The 20,165-nt window shown below is 37.3% G+C and overlaps 1 protein-coding gene, 1 long non-coding RNA gene and 1 other non-coding gene across 3 annotated transcripts; 2 read left to right on the forward strand and 1 right to left on the reverse strand.

Moving 5' to 3' along the window:
- Window positions 1–3,248: 3,248 nt before the first annotated feature.
- TRNAV-CAC lies at window positions 3,249–3,322 on the reverse strand. Its single transcript has one exon. It is a non-coding gene; the product is annotated as a tRNA-Val (tRNA).
- Window positions 3,323–3,391: 69 nt separating this feature from the next.
- Window positions 3,392–7,586, forward strand: LOC121784712 (RNA-binding protein P-like). The gene is made up of 2 exons (XM_042182925.1): window positions 3,392–4,935; window positions 5,430–7,586. Coding segments are annotated over exons 1-2 (1,509 nt in total). The 5' UTR covers window positions 3,392–3,427; the 3' UTR covers window positions 5,431–7,586.
- A 2,299-nt stretch (window positions 7,587–9,885) lies between these two features.
- LOC121784488 lies at window positions 9,886–13,082 on the forward strand. Its single transcript, XR_006046712.1, has 3 exons — window positions 9,886–11,008; window positions 11,182–11,239; window positions 12,901–13,082. It is a non-coding gene; the product is annotated as an uncharacterized LOC121784488 (long non-coding RNA).
- The last annotated feature ends 7,083 nt before the right edge of the window (window positions 13,083–20,165 follow it).

Consider the following 20,165-nt stretch of genomic DNA (forward strand, 5'->3'; position numbering starts at 1 on the left):
TCTCTTAAAATTTCGATTTTTTTGATTTTTTTAAAACTCTTAAAATTTCAATTTTTTCAGTTTAATTCGATTTTTTAAGTTCGGTTTTCGATTTTTCGATTTTCGGTTTCGGTTCTGTTTTAGTTTTAGCCTAAATTCAGTTTTTCAGGTTTGTTTTGGGCGAAAAATCGAACTAAAACTCGAATGCACACCCCTAGAGACGACATCGTTTACTTTAGATTGTCATATGTTTTATCCCTGATGGCACTCTAGATTTCTAGCTTATCTTTGTTTGACTGTGCTTAATTGTCACACCCCAACCCCTCTGCCATATATATATTTTTTATAAACAAAAACAAAATTAAAGTAAAAAATCACAGATTAATCATTTCACCAAATAAATACTACAATTACAAAATCCATCATTTATTGGACTTATTACAAATATTCTAAATCTGCACCTACATATAAATATCAAATATCATAAACAATTTCAGATCCATATGCATATGCCTCTCTGTTCAATTTATTATTCTGTGACGAATCAAGTCTGGTATCCGCTCGAGTTTCCTCTATGATCCGAAGTTCCCTCTGTAATTGGACTCATAGGTCCATCTATATTTGACCCGAAAGTTCTTTCTGTAATTGGACTCATACGTCCCTCTATATTTGAGCCAAATGTCCTTTTGTAATTGGACTCATAGATCCCTCTGTATTTGACCCGAAGGTCACTCTATAATTGGACTCATAGGTCCCTCTGTATTTCAGATCCAAGGCAAGACCGTCACAGACCCTCTTTAATCATATGATTCATATATTTTCAATAGTATTATAAAACATATCAATTCTATCAACTACATATTCATATTATATTCTATCAAATAATTTGAATACAATATATAAATATATTCCTTAGATCAATCGTATATTCACATCATATATCACCATATAATCTAAATATTCACTCCAATATAACACATAACAATTATTCATATAACACTTGTAAAATTAAAAGTGTGATTTATACGTACCTGATAAATAATCTAACTGACCCATCGATTCCAACTCCTTATTTACAGCTCTCGAATCTTATACATATCGTTCTCTCCTTCTAACTCTGATGAACTATAATGATATATAAACCTATATCCTTTATTTTTTTTTCTCTCTCTCTCGAATGCCACAAGCCCACCACCCTCTCTTTTTCACTTAACTTCCCCCTCTGTACATAAATATGGAAGTCGGCTAAACCAATGGTGAGAAAAATGAATATCTATTATTTTTTTTCTAGATAAGGCTAAGAGCATCTCCAATAACGGCGAGCGCACCGGCTCGCCGATTTTTGGCGCTCGCCGGTCCGCTCGCCGAACTATTGCAGCCGGCGAGCGCCAAATCGGCGATTAAAACGGCGAGCGCACGCCGATTCCCGAGCGCTCGCCGATCGGCTGGCCGCTATTGCAGGCTCCCGATCGGCGAGCGGAAATTTTAATTTTTTTATTTAATATTTTTTATGAAACTCATTCTTGGTTGTTTCTCTTTTATTGAGACATTCACGAATGTTTTATGTTCCACTTTCGATGTGGGACAAACTCATTCTTGGTTGTTTCTCTTTTATAGGGACCTCCGTGAATGTTTTATGTTCCACTTTCGATGTGGGACAAACTCATTGTTGGTCGTTTCTCTTTTATAGAGACATCCTTGAATGCTTTATGTTCCACTTTCGATGTGGTACAAACTCATTGTTGGTCGTTTCTCTTTTATAGAGACATCCTTGAATGTTTTATGTTCCACTTTCGATGTGGGACAAACTCATTCTTGGTTGTTTCTCTTTTATAGAGACATACTTGAATGTTTTATGTTCCACTTTCGATGTGGGACAAACTCATTAATGAGGATGTTGTAATGTTATTTTAATTTTAATGAAGTGTGTTTTTTTAATTAATGTACTTTTTTAATTTTTAATATTATTATTGAATTTTCCCGTATCTATGTTGTAAATTTAATTCCGTATTTTGTGTGATTGTTAATTATTTATTTTTTATAATTTTGTTTATTGTGGCTAGGCTATGACTAGACTATTGCTTGTCTAGTTGCTTGTCCTGATGATGTGACATGAAGAGTTTTTAGTGCTGATGATATGGCAGAAGGAGATTGTGGCTGGTTATGGCTGAGCTATGGCTGACCGATTCTCCCTGTGGATGCTCTAAATCCTTTTACATGCATGTTGTACAATTTTAGACAAAAGAAAAAGATCTACTCTATTGCATGAGTGACGTTGCATGCGACACACATATACACGAATACACAATTGTCTACGTGTATCTTTTATAATTGCACATGTTTGCTCCAGTACTCCTCAATGTAGAAATATTTTATTCATTATTATATTCTGTTGCACAAACCTATTTACATAACATTCTACTAATTATTAATCCATATATTCAAAATACATATACATGCAAATACATATACTTTCATACACTAAAATTCCATGCACACATTCACACGTTCCTAGACACGCACACATTTAATTAGCATGCACAAATTTAATAAACTCTATAATAATTTAGGTAATATATATTGTATGTAAATACTTTTAAAACTATCCAAAAACAAAATTGCATATATATATATATATATATATATATATATATATACTAGTGAGTTATTAAAAAAACAAACAAACTTTGTGGATCATCTTTAGATTGTTTTTAGTTTACTAATATTTTTAATACGAGACGATGTTTGGTTGTCAAATCCAGAAAGGAGTTAAAAAATAAAATTGTCCATTTCATAGTGACGTACAAACGTAATTAAATAAAAGAAAAATCTAGGACTTTCTTAGGATGACAATCTATTAAATGGATCTCAAGGTGAAATATGTCTCCTAATGCGAGTTATGATTGTGACATTTTATTATTTTTGATTAAATAAGAAGTTACCCATCTCTATTAGGGTTGAGCATTTGGAGTTTGGATTAGATTTTTATCCGAAACGATCTAATCTAAAAATTCAAAGCTTTATTGAATCCGATCCGATCCAGGAAATCTCAATCCAAAAATTTGGAATCTACCTTATAAAATTCAATCCGAAAAATCTAAAAAATTGCAAAAATACTATACTATAAAAATCCCATACAAAAAATCTAAAACCAATATCTTATAGAGTATCATACTATTATTAAAATTTTCAAGGATTTCAGATTTGATCAATAGTCTTAAAACTCTATTATTCACTAGAGTTACAAAACAATTATAAAAGTAGATTTATGTCTGAGCCCGGGTTCGAACCGGGGACCTCTAGTGTGTGAGACTAGCGTGATAACCGACTACACCACCCAGACTTTACTGATTATCAATCATAAAACATCTACATATACATCACTTCGTTTTTAAGATTTGTCTATAAAAATCATAGGTTTTGTAGAGCTGTTTCATTCGCGATAGTAATGACGAGAACGAAGCAGTCTAAACGAAAACCCTCAAATCAGGAGCCGCCTGCAACTCCCAAAATCCACAAAAAAATTAAGAAGCAGAAGAAATCCAAGCCCCCTAAACCCGTAGTCCATGTTTCTGAATCTGGTTCGGATTCAGATTCAGATTCAGTTCCAGCTTCCGATCCCAGCACCGAAATCCAAACCCTACTAGAACCTTTCTCCAAGGAGCAGCTCATCTCTCTCGTAATCGAGCTCTCCTCTTCCGACGACAACATCTTCTCCCTCGTCAAAGCCGCCGCCGACCAGGACATCGGCCACCGCAAAATCTTCATCCACGGCCTCGGCTGGGACGCTACCCGCGAGTTAGTCGAGTCAATTTTTGGGGCTTACGGCGAAATTGAGGATCTTAATGTGGTGGCTGATAGGGAAACCGGAAAATGTAAGGGTTACGCTTTCCTCACCTTCAAATCATTCAAATCTGTGAAAAAATTGTTGAAAAACCCTAGGGTTCAGGTGGGGAACCGTTTGACCTCGTGCCAGTTGGCGTCGGAGGGCCCACCGGGCCCTGCCGCCGCCGGGATTGTTTCGCAGAAGCAATTCTCCGCGTCGGATTACCCGCAGCGGAAGATTTATGTGAGTAACGTGCCGCTGAATGCTAGCCCGGAGAGGCTGCTGGCTTTTTTTGAAAAATTTGGGGAAATTGAGAGCGGGCCGAAAGGGATGGATCCGGAGACGGGGAGATTCAAAGGCTATGCGATTTTCGTGTTTAAGACGCCGGAGGGGGCTAAGAAGGTGTTGGAGGAGCCGGTTAAGTTTTTTGAAGGGGGTCAGCTGCATTGCAAGAAGGCGGCGGAGGGGAAGGGCCAGGTGGCTAGTGGAGCAGCGTCGATAACGACTGCTCTGCAACCGGTGCAGCCGCAGATGCTGGCTGCGGTGGCGGCGGCTCAGCAGGTGCAGAATATGGCTTTGCTGGGGCAGCAGGCGGGGCTTGTGAATCCCTTGTATGGTGGTGGATTGATTGGTAATGCGAACTTTGGTGCGTCTATGGGTGGGTATTATGGGATGCTCGGGGGTGGGCAGGGCTTGGGGTTAGGGGCCTATGGTGTTTCTGGTGGTGGAAATAGTGTTCCGGGATTAGGTTCCTATGGAGTTTCTAGTGGTGGCAATAGTGTGCCGGGATTAGGTTCCTATGGAGTTTCTAGTGGTGGCAATAGTGTGCCGGGATTAGGTGCCTATGGCGTTTCTAGTAGTGGCAATAGTGTTCCGGGATTAGGTGCCTATGGTGTGTCTGGTGGTGGCAATAGTGTTCCGGGATTAGGTGCCTATGGTGTGTCTGGTGGTGGCAATAGTGTTCCGGGATTAGGCGCTTACGGTGTATCTGGTGGTAGCAATAGTGTTACGAGTGGGGCGATGCTTCAGGGATTGCAATTTGCTTATCCAGGTTTGCAGAATGGACAATCTTCTTCTACCTTGCCTAAGACTCCGGGGGCTGGTGGAAGCAGTTACTCTAAAAAACAATGGTGTGATTCTTCTTCTTTATTCATCTTATTAAGGGGACATGTAAATGTTTGTGTTTTGTGTTATATGATGCACATTTGGAAGAAAGAGTGATCATCAATGCTGTAAAATAATTTCCTTTAGCACTGGTTTGCATTGATGTGATAACTTGTTTGCTGTTTGGAAGGAAAACTAGTAAAATTTTGGACATAATATATGAAGAATTCCTTAAGCAGAATTGGTATCAAGGTTTTCTGCATATGAGGGGAATAGTTATGACTTTTATGTAGGAGTGGTAAATTTCTAGTTTCTTTCTATCACTTTAGATTTAAATCGTGCGTCTGTCTATCAGAATGGTTCTTGCTTCTTTCCTATTGAATAACTGAAGCCTAAAGATTTAGGAACTTAACACACATTTTGTACAATATTTCGCTCTGTTTGTTCAATCTACATTTGTATATTGTCGTGCTATGTTATTACTATGTTTTCTTTAACCTGCCTCGGTCTTTTCTTGCAGATGTATGATGACGTAGATGAACAAACAGAAGTTGGTAAATTTCTATTACCATTTTGTGGGTCAGGGTTTGACTCATTGAATATGGTATCAGTTTTGTGCTATAACTTTTAATTTTCTCCTAGTATCATTTCTCTTTTTATTTTTACTATTTAATGAACCTTTTAGAGAACCTGGTGTGCTACAGTCCAGCATTTCTTCATACTGTATAATTTCTTCTGGATTTGTTTACTACTATATGTGTTCAACTTTAAGTTTGTTCTGTCACTATTGTTTCATTTCATATGTTTCTTTTAATTCTAGTAAGTATATGTGGATGCATATCCTTACATATTTTAGTTTTTTCTTTCTTATTTCTTTTATCTGATTTGTTTTCTTATACTTATTTTTGTGTTGATCCGAGAAAGTTAGTTGCACAATGTTTTTGGATCTCTATTCCCTTTCACCTTGTATTTTCAAGACAATTCTTTCTTCTGTAGTATAATTTTAGCCCTCTGTTGAATGACCACAATTTAGTTTATGGGAGAATACATTGTTTTACCCGTTTTTCACTCAACCTTTCATCCAATTCATAATCTTTAAACTTCAAATCACTTCTAAACATGTATACCTTTTATGAAACATTCCTAACTCTGGCTACCCAAAGATGGAAAGTTTCAGGATTATCTTCATTGAAATGTTGGTTGTTTTCCCTTCAGTTAGTAGCTCTTAAAGTAGTTTGTTATATTTTACAATGGTTACATAATTTTGTTTCCGTTTTCTTTGCACTTTCTATATATATCTTGTCTATGGACCGAGAATTATTTGAAGTGTTGCTTTAATGACAGATAACTTCAGCTGTTAAAAACTCTTGCTTTATTTATGCAACTGTATGTCCATAATCAGCGACAGTGAAGCTCCTGAGGCATTTTCATTGATTAAGTTTTACCTTTTCAATACCTTTGAACATATTTGAAGGATTATTTTGCAATTGTTTCTTTACCTGGAATTTCTTGTATAGATCTTGCCAGGGGACATTTGTTTGACATCAAGTATTGTCTTCCTGGGAAAATGCTTTTCTGTAACTAAAACTCCAAGATGTGGATTCAATGATAGACAAACATATCTGCAAACTTTCATTTGCAGTTTTTCATTCAACTTCTTAAGGCAATTTCACATTTACAGTTTCTACTGGATCTACTTTGAACAACATATCATGTTTTTCAGTGACCTTGTTCGATGATTATTTACCGTTGCCCTCTTTTGTGGCTTTCATTTCTTTTCTGTGTTAATGGCATATGTTTACAAATTAACTCTTGCTTCAAATCAGCTGAGCTACACTACAGTATTCTGGGATGGATTACTTCTTTGTTTGCTTTTTCCCTTGTTTCTTACCTTCGAGATAGTGATTGTTACAGATAGTCTCAAGAGATCAATGAGCCACTCATTTCTTTGCTTTTAAACCATTTTCTTTTGGATGGGGATTTATAAATATTCTTTCTTTTGTATCTTCCATTTGCTTTCATATTATCTTCTTGGTGTGTAGTTTGAGGTAGTAAGTGATGATTACTGCTCTGGACTTGGATTTGGGCATTTTCAGCTCATTTCTGTTTTGCATAATTTTCACTTATCTGATGGAGGGAAAAAGGTTTAAAATCTTCTCATGGCAATCGGTACTGTATGATGAATTTCTGGTGATCGATTTAATGAATTGCCAGTCACCGTGTGAAGGCTGTGCGAGTCGGTTTACTGGACTTCTTCCTCATGTAAGGTTTGGTTTTTCCTTGATGAATTGAAGTATGCTGGCCTCTTAGTATTACAGTTGTAAGGTGGTATATGTATCAAATTCAGGGTGAAAAGAGGCATAAGTCATGAGCATATATCACAGTTGAAGCAGGGTGATGACTGAAGTGTTTATGAATGTATAGACTTCATGAGCCACGCATACTTGTCGTCTTCTTCTTCTTCGCCTACATCTTCCTCGTCGTCATCTTCTCCCACTCCATTAGGGCTGCCTTTTTTGTTAACACCATCGTCATCATCTTTGTTAATACCATCGTCATCATCTCCTCTTAACTGATGATGCCTCATCAATAGCTTCATGTATTTCTTCACAAGAAAACGGATTGTGTAAGATTTTGAAGTTATTACTGACAAACAAGGAGACACGTTAATTTCAAAGCTGAGATAGTTCGAATTTTTGTTATTGCAGATAAAAATGAAAAAAAAACACTATTACTAATATTTGGAGACACAATCATCAATGAAGAAATGACATAAAATCAACCATGTTTGGGAAAACACAGAATGAAAAGCATGTGCAAATATTTTACAATTCCAAAAATTCTAAATCGAAATCGAAATCGAATTGGTTAAATAAATATCTCTAGTCTTAGGTTAAATACAGCCTAGAAGTTTATACTGATTGTTTTATTTTTATTTTTATTTTTCAGTGGTGGGAGATCATCAGTTCCTTATCATTAAGGGTGATAAAGAAAGGTGGTTTGGATCTAAGATTAGAGCATCTCCAATGGCGGCACCGGCACGCCGATTTTTCGCGGACGCCGGTGTTGACGTGAACCATTGCAGCCGGCGTCGGCGAAATCGGCGTCAAAATCGGCGTGCTCAGGCCGATTCTTGGGCTGACGCCGATTCTCACGGCGCCATTGTAGGCCTTGGATCGGCGTCAGACCGGCGTCAGATTTTTTATTTTTATTTTTAATTTTTCGAAACACTATATATACGCGCTTTGGACATCATTTTCATTCGCACCACTTGTTTTAACGAGTACTCTCTCTATCTTAATTAATTTCTGTACAAGATCAACAATCAGAAATGGAGAACAACTACGAAGGTACTCCAGTGACGCCCGGGTCTCAGACTCCCTTGACTCTCGGGGGAGGGTCTCAGACTCCCCCGACTCCCATGAGAGGTGGTTGGCCTCTGATGACCGGGTACTACAACATGTACCCGTGGCAGCAGATGATGCCACCGATGGCCGTCGGGGGAAGTGTGCCGGCTTGGCAGGGGTGCCGCCGATGCAACCCCCTATGCAGATGATGCCGGGGTGGGCACCCGGGATGCAGCCACCGGCGCAGCAGATGTGCCACCGCCGCAGGGGACGCCCGGGTGGGAAAACGTCTATCGGACGGCTTTTGATTTTTCCACCGGTTCTTCGCACACATCGACCCCAACGGATGCACAGTACACGCAGTATGAGACCTTCTCCTTAGAGGAGTTGGGTTTGATATTAATGAGGTTCCGGAAACTCCCATTCAAAGTCGGGGAGTAGGGCGGGGTCGGAGAGCCCCTAAGAAGAAGGGCAAGGCCAAGAAGGTCGGCAAGTTGTCGCAGCCGGGTGAGGATAGCCGGGTCCGGAGGAAGTGGACGGACGCGGGGAACGTTGCGGTGGCCAAGGCGTGGGTGAGTGTCTGCGATGATCCTCTCGTTTCGAACAACCAGAGGATCGTCAACTTGTGGGCCAAGATAGCCGCAGCCTACAGGGCATTTTGCCCTGAAGGGAGACCGCGCACCGGGGAGGAGTGCCGGAAGTGCTGGGACCGAATCAGGTCTGCCGTCTCTCGATTTTCGGGTTTATACGCCAACGCCTTCCGCATGCGGACCAGTGGCCAAACAGAGGAAGACTGCAGGAGGATTGCAGAGAGAGCCTACCCGGATCCCGGGAAGTACTATGAGTTCACCTACTGGAACTGCTACCTTGTGCTCAACGAGTAGGAGAAATTCCGGGTAGGTGTCGACGCTGGCTGGCCGAAGAAGCAGAAACTGAACTATACCGGTGATTATAGCGGCAGCAGCGGTGGTTCCCACGACCTCCCCGAGACGGCCCAGGAGGTCCCGACCCCTCGTTCATTCGGTCGCCGACCTCGCTCGGTTGGCCAAAGGCGGGCGCAACGGGATGCGAGGGGGGCACCCCGAGTTCCCAGGAGGTCCAGTCGGCATCCCCCCTCGGCAGGTCCACCGAGGAGCTCAAACTCTTCGCGCGTCAACAAACGCGCGCTCAAATGGTGAAGACGTTAGCCGACTTCCGGACGGCGGTGGACCCCGAGGAGAAGGCTTATCTTCGCGTATTGCTCCGGAGCATGCGTGAAGAATTGGAGGGGTTGCAGAGGGATACCGGCGGGAGTAGCCGCGGCGTTGGTGGCGACGGAGGCGGCGGCAGCGACGACGAAGGGTTGGGCGACGACGGAGGCGAGGACGACGGCGAGGAGTGATTTTTTATGTAATTTTTGTATTGTACTTTTTAATTTTTGTACTTTTTTAAAATTATTGTACTTTTTTAAATTTTAATAGTATTATTCAAATTTCCTGTATTTGTCTCGTAAATTAAATTCCGTATGTTGCTACGATTGTAAATTAAACTATATAATTGTTATTAGTGATGTGGATAGGCTATGGGAGGACTATTGCATGTCCAGTTGCTTGTGCAGTTGCATGTCCAGATGATGTGGCAGGAGGATTTTAGTGCTGATAATGTGGCAGTGACAAGGTTATGGGAAGGCTATTACATGTCAGAACCACCAGAGATGCTCATCAACACAACCTTATAATCTATAATCATTGCAGTTGTACTAGAATAACAGATATCAACTTGCAGCTATGGAGAAAAAGTTCTGTTGCATGATTGCATATGCATTCCTGACCACCATAATAGCTATGAGCCTTTCCACTGATCAAACTGCTCTCCTTTCACTAAAACAACACATCACCTCTGATCCCTTTGCTGCAGTTTCAAGAAACTGGACCAATTCGAGCTCTGTCTGCAGCTGGATTGGCGTCACTTGCAGCTCGCGCCACCACAGAGTTGCTGCCTTGAATCTCTCCCACATGAGTCTCTCTGGCACCATTCCACCACAGCTCGGACACCTCTCGTTCCTCGTCTCCCTCGACCTCAAATCCAACCTTCTCAGTGGAGCTATCCCTCAGGTGTTAGAAATCCTTATCATCATCTAAAGAGACTTAACAAAACATTTCCTTCTTGTGTTATTTGTTTTCTCAGTTTGATAGAATCTTATAAGTGAATCCACTACTCTTAGTAGCATACTATCCTGATTTAATCTATGTATCTTTTGTCAGGAGCTGTCTCTCCTCCCAGCGGCGTAACTAGAAAATTAAACAAGCAGAGGCTGAAATTTAAATATATATATATATATATATATATATATATATATATAGGGTCATGTTAATGTCCTTTTCTATCATTAGATTTAAGTTCCAATTCGATTTGGATCATTGGATCTACGAGATGAACGACCCGGATTTGATTAGTAATTAAGCACCCCGTAGTTCATTATTTCGACTATTTCGTGCATTATGAGGGTGAATTAGTAATTTTATAGTATCAAATCTGGAGAAAACGAGGAGGCGCGAATTTAGCGGGATACACCCACTGAATTCCATCTACCGCCTCATTCTTCACAAACCGCATTTACTCCCCTTATCTCTCCACTATCCTTCTCAAATTCCATCCGACTAGCAAATCCCTAGCCGCCGCGGACATTGTTATCGGTGATTAAACCGTTTTTCAGTCGAATTCCATGCTTGTCGTCGGTTCCGAACATTACTCCAACGCGTTCTAAGCATAGGTAGGGTTTTTCCGAATGTTATTGAACTGCTTCACTTTTCGAGTTTGAATAACCCTTTCTCCAATAATCGATAGGAACACAACACCCACACCACAATTAACCCGATTACCACCAATCGACCGGATTTGGTACTACAATCTAACTCCCTGTTGTTTGGTTGAATTCCTGCGCAGATCTTAAAATGCCGAAAAGAGGACGGCCCACCAATTCGCAGCAATCCCAGCAAGATTGGTGAGCTTTTGTGTTTCGCGTTCAACTGTAATTGCTTTGTATGTTTGGATTGTAATCCCACATGGTTTACCGTAATTTGCACAGTATTTTAATAATTTTTGTGAATTAATTTGTCCACTGTATCCATTATGCGTGTTGTTTTTGAATTTTTGTGCATAAAATCAGTCAATATTGGCTTGTTCCAGCATTACTTGATATTAAATGTGCATTATTTGTCAAAGTGATTACATTATTTTAATATGTGAATGCAGTTTGCGCATATGCGATTTCAATTGGCATATAACGAATGCACTTTGTTTATATTCATTTAATCACATGGTCTATGCATTATTTTGGTATGTCAATGCATTATGTTTCCTGTATGAGTACATTGTTAATGTTGTTGCTTTGGTTTTAGATTGTGATTAAGTAAATTGAAAATGTGTTTGTTCATTACAAGACATGATCTCTTCATTATTTTTAAAATGTGCCTACATTATTTTAATATGTGAATGCATTATGGTCATTTCTGATGTAAATTGGTAGATAACAAATATGATTGCATTATTTGGATGGTTAAGTGGTTACATGTATATATATCCAGCAAGAGGGTGAGCCTATAGTAAAAGAGGAAAGGTATTTAGTGTTACATTCTGTGTATTGAAACTGTACATCAATGCATTATGTACATATATGATTACATTATGAATGTTGTTAGCATGGTTATAGATTGTGAAAGAGTACATTGAAAATCTGCTTGTTCTGTACTTGTTAAAATCTCTTCATTATTTGCCATTGTGACTACATTTTTTAACATGTGAATGAATTATGGTCATCTCTGTTTTAAATTGTCAGATAACAAATGTAATATTTATGCATTCATTAGTTCATATAATCTCTGCATTATGTTCATATGTGAATGCATTATTTTCTATATCATTTAATTATGTGTAATTCTGTGTTATACAGTAAAAGAGGAAATGTATTTAGTGTAATATGTTGTGTATTAAAACTGTACACCAATGCATTATGTACCTATATGATAACATTATGAATGTTTTTAGTGTGGTTATAGATTGTGAAAGAGTAAATTGAAAATATGCTTGTTCATTACTTGTTAAAATCGCTTCATCATTTGCCAATGTGACTACATTATTGTAACATGTTAATGCATTACGGTCATTTCTGTTTTAAATTGTCAGATAACAAATGTAATATTTATACATTCATTATTTCATATAATATCTGCGTTATGTTCATATTTGAATGCATTATTTTCCTAAATCCTTGAATTATGTGTAATTCCGAGTTATACATAAAAACCTGAAAGGTATTTAGTGTTACATTCTTTGTATTATAAGTACATATCAATGCATTATTTACCTATGTGATTACATTATGAATGTTGTTAGCATGGTTATAGATTGTGAAAGAGTAAATTGAAAATCTGCTTGTTCATTACTTGTTAAAATCTCTTCATTATTTGCGATTGTGACTACATTATTTGAAAATGTGAATGCATTATGGTCATTGTTGTTGTAAATTGTCAGATAACAAATGTAATATTTATACATTCATTAGTTCATATAATCTCTGCATTATGTTTATATGTGAATGCATTATTTTCCTATATCCTTGAATTATGTTTCTTTTTCATGATGCATGTTGCTGCTGCTTGACAGGGACTAAGCAACTGAGAATGAACATAGAGAAGGCGGTTGATGTTTTAATTTACTCTCCAAGGGTTTAGCAATCTCGTGGGCTAGGGTGTACTATGGAGTAAGTAACACAACCGTCGGCAAAGTCCACGAGTTCCAGTCATACCTCTAGGGTTTAGATATCATCAACGTTAGGGAGTAGTTATAACTAATAGACATTATGTAAAAATATTTATGTGTAATGTATTTTATTCACCCAGTAATGGACGATATGTGTCCTGTAATGGATATGTTTCAGAGACGTTTTTGTTCTGATTTTATGAGTAGTTATAACTTATTAACATAATGTGGAAACATTTCAGTGTAATGGATTTTATTTACTCAGTAATGGACGATTTGTGTCCTATAATGTATATGTGTATGAGACGCTTTTGTTCTGATTTGTATGAGTAGTTTTACAAAATAAAATTGAATTCTTGTGGTGGTGCTGTAACCTAGCCCCATGTGTTGCTAAACCCAAGGGGAATGATTCATACTCTCTTCCATTTGTGAAGGTTCCGTTTGTGAGTGGGTACTACAACCTAGCCCCATGGATTGCAAAACCCAAAGAGCAAGAATTCAATTTCCTTTCAACATTATTCTCTTCAATCTGTGCATTATTCAATTATCCGTGCACATTATTAGATACTTTTGGTACATTATTTGTCGTACCAAATCTTAAACACATTAAAAAATAAAATTGAATTCTTGTGGTGGTGCTATAACCTAGCCCCATGGGTTGCTAAACCCAAGGGGAATGATTCATACTCTCTTCCCTTTGTGATGGTTCCGTTTGTGAGTGGGTACTACAACCTAGCCCCATAGATTGCTAAACCCAAAGGGCCTGAATTCAATTTCCTTTCAACATTATTCGATTCAATCTGTGCATTATTCAATGATCCGTGCGCATTATTAGATACTTTTGGTACATTATTTGTCGTACCAAATCTTAAACGCATTAAAAAATAAAATTGAATTCTTGTGGTGGTGCTATAACCTAGCCCCATGGGTTGCTAAACCCAAGGGGAATGATTCATACTCTCTTCCCTTTGTGATGGTTCCGTTTGTGAGTGGGTACTACAACCTAGCCCCATAGATTGCTAAACCCAAAGGGCAAGAATTCAATTTCCTTTCAACATTATTCTATTAAATCTATGCATTATTCAATGATCCGTGCACATTATTAGATACTTTTGGTACATTATTTGTCGTACCAAATCTTAAACGCATTAAAAAATAAAATTGAATTATTGTGGTGGTGCTATAACCTAGCCCCATGGGTTGCTAAACCCAAGGGGAATGATTCATACTCTCTTCCCTTTGTGATGGTTCCGTTTGTGAGTGGGTACTACAACCTAGCCCCATAGATTGCTAAACCCAAAGGGCAAGAATTCAATTTCCTTTCAACATTATTCTCTTCAATCTGTGCATTATTCAATGATCAGTGCGCATTATTAGATACTTTTGGTACATTATTTGTCGTACCAAATCGTAAACGCATTAAAAAATAAAATTGAATTCTTGTGGTGGTGCTATAACCTAGCCCCATGGGTTGCTAAACCCAAGGGGAATGATTCATACTCTCTTCCCTTTGTGATGGTTCCGTTTGTGAGTGGGTACTACAACCTAGCCCCATAGATTGCTAAACCCAAAGGGCCTGAATTCAATTTCCTTTCAACATTATTCTATTAAATCTGTGCATTATTCAATGATCCGTGCGCATTATTAGATACTTTTGGTACATTATTTGTCGTACCAAATCTTAAACGCATTAAAAAATAAAATTGAATTCTGTGGTGGTGCTATAACCTAGCCCCATGGGTTGCTAAACCCAAGGGGAATTATTCATACTCTCTTCTCTTTGTGATGGTTCCGTTTGTGAGTGGGTACTACAACCTAGGCCCATAGATTGCTAAACCCAAAGAGCATGAATTCAATTTCCTTTCAACATTATTCTATTAAATCTGTGCATTATTCAATGATCCGTGCGCATTATTAGATACTTTTGGTACATTATTTGCTGCAATACAATGAAGAAATTAACTAAATTACTTTCTTATTGTTAAAAAAAATGAAACCAATCGAGGAATACTTCCAGAATTCGTGTTTAGGCGAGAAACTACACCACCATACGTGTTCAACGTAGAAAAGCGAGTCAAGTATGTGAGAGAAGAAAGAGAAATTACGAAGGAATACGAAATAAAAACAAACTAAAATACCTTCTTCCCTAATTGAAAACACCAAAACTTATGAAGAAAATCTATAGTAACTTCTCCAAATTAATGCAGACGAATTGAATTTGAGTTTTCTGATTTGCAGCAATGTAAACGGTGAAAATGGATGAGAGAAGAATTAAATATGGAAAATAAATTAGAAAATACACTTACCAAACTTAATGGAGAGAATTATGGAATTGAAATAACCGCTGCAACAAAACTCTCCCAACAATGCCTTTTTCGAATTAATTTAATAATATAAATAATGAAAACAAGCTTAAATTTCGGCCATCAGATCATGAAAATAGAGGGTCGAGATTGAGAAGGAAATACAACAAAAGATGGGAAAAGGATATGATCACATCCCTATATATATATATATATATATATATGTATATAGGGGAGCGTTATTCTCCTTTTCACATCTTAGATCCTTTTTCCTTCTTAATATTACGCGTTAGATCTAAGGCATCAACAGATCAGATTGATTCTATAAAACTGGTTCCGTGTTGCATTATAGAAGGTGGTTGTATGCATTACATGGTTATTATTGACATTTGACGGAAAAGTAACTGCCACATTTTAGTATCTGCGAATAATGCACCACATGGTCACGAGTAATGCATATAATTGACTATATAATGCACAATTTGTGAACTGCAATGCATACGAATAAGATGTACCATGTTATGATGTTTGGACACACGTTTCTTGTTTCCCCTAAGGGTTTAATAAGCTTAGGGGCTAAGGTATAGTACGTAGACACGTATGTAATCTTCACATGGTAACGAGTAATGGATATAATTGACTATATAATGCACAATTTGTGAACTGCAATGCATACGAACAAGATGTGCTGTGTTATGATGTTTGACACACGTTTCTTGTTTCCCCTAAGGGTTTAATAAGCTTAGGGGCTAGGGTATAGTACGTACGCATTAATAACAAATTATAAAACGATACGAATAATTCACCAAATTGTCACGAGTAATGGATGTTAATAACTATATAATGCACAATATGTGAACTGCAATGCATACGAATAAGATGTACCATGTTATGATGTTTGACACACGTTTCTTGTTTCCCCTAACGGTTTAATAAGCTTAAGGGCTAGGGTATAGTAGTACGTAGACATTACTAACAAATTGTTGTTATTGGAATATACGTATGTGCATTATTTGGTTTAGGTAGTGCATTATGTAGCTGTTAATTGTCATTATCTCAGAATATTATGCATTATTAGAGGTATTGTGTATATGGGTTAATCAACGGATTGAAGATTACATACGTGCATTTAGTAATGTCTAAGTACTATACCCCTAGCCCCTAAGCTTATTAAACCCTTAGGGTAAACAAGAAACGTGTGTCAAACATCATAACATGGTACATCTTATTCGTATGTATTGCAGTTCACATATTGTGCATTATATAGTTAATAACATCCATTACTCGTGACAATTTGGTGAATTATTCGTATCGTTTTATAATTTGTTATTAATGCGTACGTACTATACCCTAGCCCCTAAGCTTATTAAACCCTTAGGGGAAACAAGAAACGTGTGTCAAACATCATAACACAGCACATCTTGTTCGTATGCATTGCAGTTCACAAATTGTGCATTATATAGTCAATTATATCCATTACTCGTTACCATGTGAAGATTACATACGTGTCTACGTACTATACCCTAGCCCCTAAGCTTATTAAACCCTTAGGGGAAACAAGAAACGTGTGTCAAACATCATAACACAGCACATCTTGTTCGTATGCATTGCAGTTCACATATTGTGCATTATATAGGCAATTATATGCATTACTCGTGGCCACGTGGTGCATTATTCGTAGCGGTTTCCAGCCATTATTAGATTACTATTGTACCCTCATAATGCACAAAATAGGACAAATAATGCAACACGGGATTAATTACCCAATGTTGATCTTGACCGTCCATTTCTCTAATCTAATGGCTGATATTAAGAAGGAAAAAGGAGGAAATATAGGAAAAGGAAATGAATACATCCATATATATATATATATATATATATATATAGGGGAGCGTTATTCTCCTTTTCACATCTTAGATCCTTTTTCCTTCTTAATATTACGCGTTAGATCTAAGGCATCAACGGATCAGATTGATTCTATAAAACTGGTTCCGTGTTGCATTATAGAAGGTGGTTGTATGCATTACAGGGTTATTATTAACATTTGACGGAAAAGTAACTGCCATATTTTAGTATCTGCGAATAATGCACCACATGGTCACGAGTAATGCATATAATTGACTATATAATGCACAATATGTGAACTGCAATGCATACGAATAAGATGTACCATGTTATGATGTTTGGACACACATTTCTTGTTTCCCCTGAGGGTTTAATAAGCTTAGGGGCTAGGGTATAGTACGTAGACACGTATGTAATCTTCACATGGTAACGAGTAATGGATATAATTGACTATATAATGCACAATTTGTGAACTGCAATGCATACGAACAAGATGTGCTGTGTTATGATGTTTGACACACGTTTCTTGTTTCCCCAAGGGTTTAATAAGCTTAGGGGCTAGGGTATAGTACGTACGCATTAATAACAAATTATAAAACGATACGAATAATTCACCAAATTGTCACGAGTAATGGATGTTATTAACTATACAATGCACAATATGTGAACTGCAATGCATACAAATAAGATGTACCATGTTATGATGTTTGACACACGTTTCTTGTTTCCTCTAAGGGTTTAATAAGCTTAGAGGCTAGGGTATAGTACGTAGACATTACTAACAAATTGTTGTTATTGGAATATACGTATGTGCATTATTTGGTTTAGGTAGTGCATTATGTAGCTGTTAATTGTCATTATCTCAGTATATTATGAATTATTAGAGGTATTGTGTATATGGGTTAATCAACGGATTGAAGATTACATACGTGCATTTAGTAATGTCTACGTACTATACCCTAGCCCCTAAGCTTATTAAACCCTTAGGGGAAACAAGAAACGTGTGTCAAACATCATAACATGGTACATCTTATTCGTATGTATTGCAGTTCACATATTGTGCATTATATAGTTAATAACATCCATTACTCGTGACAATTTGGTGAATTATTCGTATCGTTTTATAATTTGTTATTAATGCGTACGTACTATACCCTAGCCCCTAAGCTTATTAAACCCTTGGGGAAACAAGAAACGTGTGTCAAACATCATAACACAGCACATCTTGTTCGTATGCATTGCAGTTCACAAATTGTGCATTATATAGTCAATTATATCCATTACTCGTTACCATGTGAAGATTACATACGTGTCTACGTACTATACCCTAGCCCCTAAGCTTATTAAACCCTTAGGGGAAACAAGAAACGTGTGTCAAACATCATAACACAGCACATCTTGTTCGTATGCATTGCAGTTCACATATTGTGCATTATATAGGCAATTATATGCATTACTCGTGACCATGTGGTGCATTATTCATAGCGGTTTCCAGCCATTATTAGATTACTATTGTACCCTCATAATGCACAAAATAGGACAAATAATGCAACACGGGATTAATTACCCAATGTTGATCTTGACCGTCCATTTCTCTAATCTAATGGCTGATATTAAGAAGGAAAAAGGAGGAAATATACGAAAAGAAATGAATACATCCATATATATATATATATATATTAAATATTTAATTTTACATGTAATGTCTGTTCAACTTTTACGACACATTAGATGATAACTGTTTTCGACGAGTTGCCATGTCTAGAAATCGCCGAAGAATAGTCTCATTTCAATTTTTTTTTAAATTTCCCTCTCAATGTATACCACCATGATATCATTCATCCATTCGTCTCCCATTCTATTGCGCAAATGTGTCTTAATAAGTTTCATGGAAGAAAATACTCTCTCGACAGAAGCGGTTGCAATTAGGAGGATCAGTGTCAACTCAATTAAACGGTACACAAACGAGAAAGCTTTATATCATGAGGTAGAAACCAACATCTTTGCTAAATTTCCCAAATCTTCAATGTTAGAGAACTCAACTTTATCAACTATATCATTGATATAAGTTTTACGTTGATATGGAAGAGACATACATTCAATAGATGAGAAGTCAGCCGGATAAAGTTCTGCAAGACGAACCAACTTGTCCACATTGAAGCTAGCAAATGAGTTTTTTGGACTAAGGCAATTCATGCAAGTAAGCAATTCCGTATTCATTTCTGGGAAATGATTCTCCATCTCTTGAGTAAGTAAATAAGAACCTAACAATACAAAATTAATTCTTGCAACATTAAGTCTCTCTTGGTTCATGATCGGATTCGAAATTGAAATACTACTATCATTTGAAGCACTTGTAGTTGTTGAATCGTTCCTTGGTCTTTTGGAAAAATACCGATGCATTGCTACAATCAATAAGAATAAGATTTCTTAGTGTTACGTAATATATATTCATACAATAATAAAGATACAAGCATACTATTTGCACAAATCATAATATAAATAAATTTTTCTAATTCGTGTTTCCTGTGTACACATTGAATTTAAAAGCATCGAGGAAAAAAATATTACATAGAAACATAAGACTACTACTACAAAGTTTAATTATATTTTAGGAAAATAAAACACTAAATATGAGAATTGAAAATTGAGTCTTGAAATCCGAGAAATGAGATGAGAGAAATGAGATGAGCTGATGCACTAAGCCATTGCCACTAAGCCCTAAATTGCATACCAAGTCTATATATATCGCCCGTTGACCATCAATTGATTCAATTCTTACCTGAAATCCTGAATTAAGAAAGGCACGGCTGAACGGAACCGCTGAAGAACTCTAGCAGCGGCGACAAGCTGCTGTGCGTTGTCTGCAAATCTCAGGGTGAGAAAATTTGGGCTAATTGAGTAAGGATTTAGGAGCTAGGGCTGATATTATTACTACTTAGTTTATTAAGTTAAAAGGCTCAAAAGAAAAAGGTAGCCCAAAATATAAAATAAATAGCCCAAAACTAATAAACCAACCTT

This window comes from Salvia splendens, chromosome 21 (assembly GCF_004379255.2).
Source record: "Salvia splendens isolate huo1 chromosome 21, SspV2, whole genome shotgun sequence".
Taxonomy (NCBI): domain Eukaryota; kingdom Viridiplantae; phylum Streptophyta; class Magnoliopsida; order Lamiales; family Lamiaceae; genus Salvia; species Salvia splendens.